The sequence below is a fragment of the Salvia miltiorrhiza genome, chromosome 2, assembly GCF_028751815.1.
Source record: "Salvia miltiorrhiza cultivar Shanhuang (shh) chromosome 2, IMPLAD_Smil_shh, whole genome shotgun sequence".
Lineage (NCBI taxonomy): Eukaryota > Viridiplantae > Streptophyta > Magnoliopsida > Lamiales > Lamiaceae > Salvia > Salvia miltiorrhiza.
Window position 1 is genome coordinate 69203782 of NC_080388.1, and position 8128 is coordinate 69211909.

An 8128-nucleotide genomic window follows, 5' to 3' on the forward strand; every position below is an offset into this window, starting at 1 on the left:
TATTTAGATTTATACGGTGCCACACCTAAATCCAAGTATGCCCACTAGAGATTTCATTTATAACATATAGCTAGAACCACTTTTTTTCTAGCTATATATGTATTGTCTGAATCAATTGTGCAATTACTTTTATCCATACTAGCTAGCTTCTATTTACATAAAATCTTTAATTTCATAAATCATGGTTCGTTGTTAACCGATGGGATCCTCTGTCCCAGAATATAGTGTGTACCACGTGTACCACTCTTCATTTCTTTATTTTATAAATTGTTTTTTATAAAAATAAAAATTATTATTATATTATAAACTCTAATTAGTATTCATCATTAAAAAAATTAAAATTTTAAAAATTATATACCCTAACTTTGAATTAATGAACCCAAATAATCTATTATTAATTCAAATAAATATAAAAAAAAATAATTATAAACCCTAAATGAATGAGTGAACCCTTGTTAATTATCTTTATATTATATAAAAGCATAATAAATTAAAATTAAATAAAAAATAATTAAAAATTATAACATAATAAGAGTGGTACACGGTGGTACACGGTGGTAAATACTATATATAAAATCAGATTTTTTTTCCTTTAGTATAAAAAAACTTGTAAAAACACAAATTAAAAGATTGGCTATAAACTAGAAGATTTATTGATTCAAGGGAAGAAAACTCGCATTGATTAGACAGGTAGGCGTATATTTTGGGAGGCTGACTTGGGTCAAGCATTAAGTTTTTCTAAGTAAATTGGTGGAAAAGTTAGGTGCGGTGGGGTGTACCGTGTACGTGTAGGTAGGCGTAGCCGAACAGACAGAACGACATCGTCTGGTTCCTAAGCAACTGTACAAATGTGGTCTTGCAAGGGAAGAAATATTGAGAGGGAAATAAAGCTATAGCTTTTTATACCTCCCCGACGATGACCGTACCATTATTAAATTAATCCCTCATCTCCATACTTTTCTTGCACACCAAATACTTTTTATTATTATTATTATTATTGCACACCAAATATTCCCTCCGTCCCAAACGAAATGTCATGTTTTCTTTTTTGGCAATACACTATCTCTCTATACTTAATATTTATATAATTTCCACCAACCCACTTTATCTACTTTATACACATTTCTTAATCTCCGTGCCGAAAAGAAATAAAACATCTCGTTTGGGACGGAGGGAGTACTTTATTACAAATTATATTTTATCTTCTAATTATCGCAGTATATCCATATTCCTTGTGCATTGGTGGAATCAGAAAAATATAGTTCAGAGAGAGTTAAAGTTTAAAAAAATGACAACAAAAAATGTTAGAATCGAAAGTTTTCGGAAAACAATAAATACACGAATTTTATGTTCATTTTGTTTTTAATTTTACGAACTTTAAAAGTTGTCAAAAAATTACACGAATTTGGATTTGTTTTATTTTTCTCATAAACTTTAAAAATTATCAAAAAATATACAAACTTTGGCACATTTTATTTTTTTCCCACATAATATATTGTCACAAAAAATGATCCAAATAATTCTTTTATAATTAACAATAAATAATGCATCACTTGAGATTAGACATTGAAAAGTTTCTCGATCACATGATCATGTGATCAATATTTCACGCCATTAATTAAGCTGTTAATTAGAATTATATAATTTGGCGATAGGTAATCATAAAATTTAAGTTAAAATTGAATTTAATGAGTGTATGATTACCTATCGCACATGATTAACTGTCATCTATCATTAATTAAATTAATTAAGCTAGCTAATTAAAAGACAACGAGAGATAATGAGTGGATGATTACCTATCGTCGAATTATATAGTTATAATTAGCATTTTACGATCTAATTAATAACTTGAAATATTCATCACATGATCATGTGACTGAGAAACTTCCCAACACCTAATCTCAAGTGAAGCGGTATTTATTGTTAATTATAAAAGAATTTATAACAATATATTTCGTTGGAAAAAATAAAATGAGTCAAAGTTCGTGTATTTTTTGACATTTCTCAAAGTTCGTGGAAAAAATAAAATGAGTCAAAGTTCATGGAGTTGGTAGAGTTGCAGAAACAAGTGTTTGCTCCATACTGCTCCCCACCGACGCCAGAGCCGACGCGTGTCAAACGTCCCCGATCATACGTCCACCGTGATCGTGAAGAGGCTCATGTACGTCTTATGCAAGACTACTTCATCGACAATCCAACGTACGGTCCTACTTTTTTCCGGCGTCGTTTTCGCATGCAGAAGGAGTTGTTCTTGCGCATCGTCGAGGCTGTTCAAGGTGAAGATATAATCTTCCATATGAGCATTGATGCAATCGGTCGAGACTCTCTTTCTCCTTTACAGAAATGCATGTCGGCTATCCGCCAATTAGCCACCGGGGTTAGTGCGGATGTTTTCGATGAGTATCTCAAAGTGGACGACTCAACCGGGCGTGTATGCCTCAAGAAGTTCTGCAAGACGGTCATCCGGGCTTTTGGAGCCTATTACCTGCGCCGTCCAACGCCTCCTTCATATGCACGAATCGCGACACGATTTTCCCGGGATGCTCGGAAGCTTAGACTGCATGCATTGGGCGTGGAAGAACTGCCCAAAGGTGTGGCACGACGCCTACACACGCGGGGATCAGGGAGAGCCCACCTTGATATTGGAGGCCGTTGCATCCCACGATTTGTGGATTTGGCACGCCTTCTTCGGCGTCGCTGATTCGAACAACGACATCAATGTGCTGAATCAGTCGCCTCTCTTCTCCGACATGTTAGGAAGAACTGCGGCGCCGGTGGTCTTTCATGCCAACTAGCGCGAATACCGGATGGGCTACTACTTGTGTGATGGCATATATCCGGAGTGGCGTTGCTTCGTCAAGAGTCCATCAATGGTACGTAGAGCACCTTAAGGACATTATGTTGTGTTGCATCATTCTCCACAACATGATTGTGGAGCACGAAGGTAAAGCGGCTCTCAACTGGAGAGATGATGACGAGGTGTCTAGCAGTGCTTCGACGGAGAGTGCTGGACAAACACCGGTATCCTTCGAGGAATATGTGTGAAGGGATACAATTCTTCGAGATAGACATCTACATGCTCAGCTTCGAAATGATTTGATGGAGCACCTTTAGGCACGTTTCGGACCTCTAGGACCAGAGTAGTTAATTTTTAGAAATTGTTTTTAGTTTATTAAAGTTTTATGTAATATTTAGAATTTTAAAATTAATACAATTTAAATTTGAAATAAATTGTGTTATTTAAATTTGAGCAATTAAATTTAAATGAAAAATATAAAAATCAAAACTAATGTTATCAAGTAGGCTATCAAGTAACCCCAATGCAGCACTATTTACTCAATGTGGTCCCCCTACTATCAAGTAAGCCCATTGCGTATGCTCTTAAATCTTAATTATATCTACAACATCATTTCTTGAGAGAGAGACTTGTATACAAGATCGATATACCCCGTATGGAAATTAAAGAGGATACTTACATAGATAACATTGTTATTCTTGACATAAACATTGAAGGAAAAAAAACAGAAGAAGCTGAGAATGAGTGAAGAAAGTAAACGAGACGTATTGTTTAAATAGGGATGGAGTTGGTGACGGCTGGGTAGACGACGGTGGCGGGATGAGCCATGATGCGGCGGCCCTTCATGTGGCGGAAGCAGTAGACGAGGGCGCCGACGGGCCACTCCACCAGTGCCGCCGCCGTGAACGCCAGGAAGCCGACGGTGGGGCCCACCACCTTGCACCTGCACGGGTTGCTCCTCGTCCCGCACTGCACGCATATTGGAACACCCATTGCCATTTCTTCTTCTTCCAAATATGCAAAACCTTCAATTTCTTCCAATTTCCCGTCTTTAATAGGAGTGTTATAGCTTTCACAACAAAGTGTGATTATGAGTTGATTTGGAAATTGGAACAGATTAAATATATAGTTGTGATAGTTTGAGACGTGGCGAAATGTTATGATTTTATTGCTCTACACGTGTCGCTCTCCGTCATTGGCAGCTCGCCACGTTTCTTATCCCATTGTCGCCACATGGATATATAATTCATTTTTTATTTTTATTTATTGTGTCTTTGTCACTGAAGAAAAATATAGTAGGTCAATTCTTTGCGTTACTCCCATCCCATGGAAGCGACATGTGATCTCTGTTCCAATCCAATACCACTATTATATGATACACAACAAGTGCTTAATTGGGTAGATTTATTTTCTAAAAGAATAGGAAAATTATAGAGCGAAATTTTAAAATATTTAAATTGAGATAGTAAAAATAAAAAGTATTCATTGATATAAAAACTTATACTTTCTTCCTCCATCAGATGAGTATTCATTTGGAGATGACATAGATTTTCAAAATTAAATTGTTTAAGTGTGTGAGTGGAATAAGAGTCCACTTTTATTATGAGTGGGTTGTGTGAGATATACATATAAAAAATGAATATTTATGTGGTAGACGAACCAAAAGAAAAATATAAGTACTCATTTAATTGATGAGGATAGTAATTCACAACTCATAATATTATTGGTTGTGAATAAAAGAGTTTAGGGTGTCATCGATGGTTAAGAATAACTCTTGATTGTGAATGATAACTTTTAGGATATCATTCACAATTCATATACTTTTGATCATTGTGAATTAATGAGAAGTTTTAGGCTATAATTCATAATTTGAAATACTCTTGCTTGTAAATGAGAGATTTTAAGCTATAATCCAACACTCGAAATACTTTTGTTTATGAATAAGAGCTTTTATGCTATAATTCACCATTAAGAATACCCTTGATTGTAAATTCAAGTTATTAATTTAAAACTTGGAACATTTTCCGTGTGAATTCGGGTTCCAATTCAATACTTTTATATGATGCACAAGCAAGTGGCAAAAGAATAGGAAAATATATGTGCTGCACATAATCTCTGCTAGTACAAGTAAAACGTATATATTAATTTAGTCATGCGTTTATCTTGGCATTGTATTATTCATGCACAAAACTTAGCTAGGTACAGCTGCAAAAGGTCTTAATTAATTAAAGAGAATGATCATCTATGCAAGCCAAAAAGCAAGGAAATTTTGTGTGGTTGTAATGTTATTAATTCGGTGCAACAACACCAACTGAATATATATAGGGTGCATTCTCTTTGGTTATAAATTTATCATGAGAAAAGGAAGGATAAACAAAATTTCACTTTTTAAATCTTTTCTTTCTTTTCCCACATTTTCTACTTGACCCTTACTCATTCCTCATTTACACTACAAATGAGGGATAATATTATCCCTCCAAAAATGGTGTGATAATATTATCCCTCATTTGTATGAGCAAGAGTTAAGTAGAAAATGTGGGAAAAGAAATGAAGGATTTCAAGGGTGATATTTTGTTTATCCTTCATTTTCCCATGATAAATTTACAACCAAAGAGAACGCACCCATAAGAGAAAAAACAAATTAAAGCTAGTCAAAAAACTGTTAGATGGAGTAGCTAATCGTTGATTTGGCAAGCAATGCAATGGATCAAGCATATGATCTTCAAACGTTGAAAACTTGAAGCCTTAATTTAATTGGCATCTAAAGAATCAAATATAGAAGGTAGAATGAAGTTGTATGAACGCCACAAATAATTATTGTTAGTTTGATTATCCATTCAATTCCCATATGTTCTTATCGATTTGTTATATTAGTCGACATCTTGTAGCTATGACCGTATGAATAGTAAAAAGAGGGGAAATATTTAATTAATGTATGTATAATTAATTACTATAACGTAATTGAGAAGTATTGCATTTTGTGAGGAGAATTTTTTCAACTGCACACATCTATGAAAAGGAGAAACAGCTATATGGAATATGTTCTGTCACCACTAATACCAAAATAGAACTTATTCACTTAATGATTCTGATAATATAGATATAAGGAATGGTAGGGCCCTATACATTTACTAGTCGGATTCGTCTACCCTCCGAGTAATTTGGGTGTTGCTATTGAAATACTTTTTGTAGTAGATTATAGGATTAATTGTCTATTGCAACATAGCTTTTAATTACGATCACCGTTCATTTATGCTTTACCACTCGTCGTCTTGGAGAATGATTGAATTTTTGCTACATCATCAGCTTGAGCGAAACAAGTTTTATTCAAGTCGATAGCATCAAGCCCCGTACAAAAGCCTTGAGAGAAAAGGCAAGAACCCCATCGAGGATAAAGTGGGAATGCCTAAAGAATGAGCTTGATTTTTGATGAACTCGTTGAATTGCTCCATTTTTTATAAGTGAAAGATGGGAAGAAGAATGTGAAATGCAAAAGGAAATGAAAAATAGGAAGAATTATGAAGTGTTTGGTGTAAAAAATGAGTATGAAGTAGGTGTATTTATAGAGGGGAGAATAAAATAATATAAAATAAAATAAAAAAGAAAAAGTTTGAAAGATCCGGTCGAATTAGAGAAAAAGATTTTTAAATAAATTTTGATATTTTTATAAAAAATAAAAAATAATAAAAAAGGCACGCACGTGTTTACATGCGCCACAAATATTATCCATCGGCCCCAGTTCTTATTTTAGAGCTCGCTTCGAACCCCCCACCCCACCCCAGTGCAAGGGTGGTCAGGGGGCGAGGCGGAGGCTAGAGTCGCGGTGGAGATGCTCTTGTTTCTTTTCATATTAATTATTTTATTTTAATTTATTAGGAGTGGGTAAACATGAAAAAGGTGGAATGGGAATGATCATATCTTTGGCATTGACACCACCCACATGCATGCAGATCATTGATGCCGTAAGAATAATTTCCTCATAGATATAACCTTGGATAAAGATGCTCATATATAATAGTAATACCAATTCTCTTTCCCAAATAAAGCCACAACTTCACCTAACCAAACTAACCATTACCCAACCACATTGCATAAATACTTCACCTCTTGGAGTTCCATCTTTGAAACTATCAAACAAAATCCCTCATCACTCAAATTTGTTGCTTTTCGATCTCTTGTTGTGAGGATATAGTGAGAGCCGCAATGCCTTTGATTGCCTGCAAATGGAGTCAAATATTGTTAGTGGTGGTCCTTGTGATTGCTACAAGTGTGACATATTCTACCAAGATTGATGATTCGATTCATCCAATCATAAAGTGTGGGGAATGCCCTTGTCTGAATCCATGCACCCAACAGCCGCCATCTCCTCCGCCTCCGCCTCCGTATTGCAGTCCTCCTCCACCACCACCTCCGCCTCCACCGAGGTTCATCTATGTTAGTGGAAACTCTTATGATGATCCATTCAATTTGGAGATTCACTCATCACATCATTCTCTCATCACTGCGCCATGCACATTTATTCTCCTAGCACTTCACTTGCTAGTGTTTTCCTCAATCTATACATGCATTGTTTAACCTATATAGGCCATGCAAGAATTTTTAATGTGCACTACGGAATTACAACAAACTTTGTATATTGCTCATCTTGTGTCAGATATATCAATCTTCTTCCTCCTCCCTTGTAATCTTCCCCAATAATAAAATCGGAAAAACGATTCGTTCAAAGACTAGCGATCGGAGACATAATTATTTTATAAACTAATATGATGTGCAAAGTGACTCACAAGATTTTTGTAATTAGTATTTGTGTTACATATTCCAACCGCAAGTTGTTGAAGTAATTAGATGACAAAGCTTTAAGATGTTAGCAAACTACTACTATATAAATCTAAAATGATTGGAACTAATTGCCTTTTTGGGAATTAGATATACTTCTTCTGCTCACGATATTGTTTTCATGCTTGTTATTTTGATCCATCCACAATATCATTTTCACTTTTATTTATAGTAGTAAAATCCATAAACTCCATTCACAATAATAGTGGAACTCAAAGTCCATTCACAATAATACTTACTATTATCTAACAATTATTCACCACTTTCTTAAAATTCGTATCGTCCACAAAGTGAAAATGATATCGTGAACGAATGAAGTATTCTTGAAGAGGGAAAAATGTAACACCCTCCTATATTCTTCTTCCAGAAGAAATTGGGGTCTTCAATAGTCAGCCCCAGCATCCATCTTTTTCTCCTTCAAGACTCCAGCAATCGACTTGATCATTGATTCGTATTGTTCTCTCTGGGTATTCAATATTAAATGGAGTAGCCAAT

The 8128-nt window shown here is 35.0% G+C and overlaps 1 protein-coding gene across 1 annotated transcript; it reads right to left on the reverse strand.

The window, feature by feature from the left end:
* Nucleotides 1-3426: 3426 nt before the first annotated feature.
* On the reverse strand, nucleotides 3427-3889 carry LOC131008762 (uncharacterized). The gene has a single exon (XM_057935797.1). It carries the CDS (start codon nucleotides 3794-3796, stop codon nucleotides 3569-3571), a length of 228 nt encoding a protein of 75 aa, XP_057791780.1. The 5' UTR covers nucleotides 3797-3889; the 3' UTR covers nucleotides 3427-3568.
* Nucleotides 3890-8128: the final 4239 nt, after the last annotated feature.

Bases quoted from the DNA above. Each gene is read 5' to 3' on its own strand.
- LOC131008762 (XM_057935797.1), bottom strand. From the start codon at position 3,796: ATGGCAATGGGTGTTCCAATATGCGTGCAGTGCGGGACGAGGAGCAAC.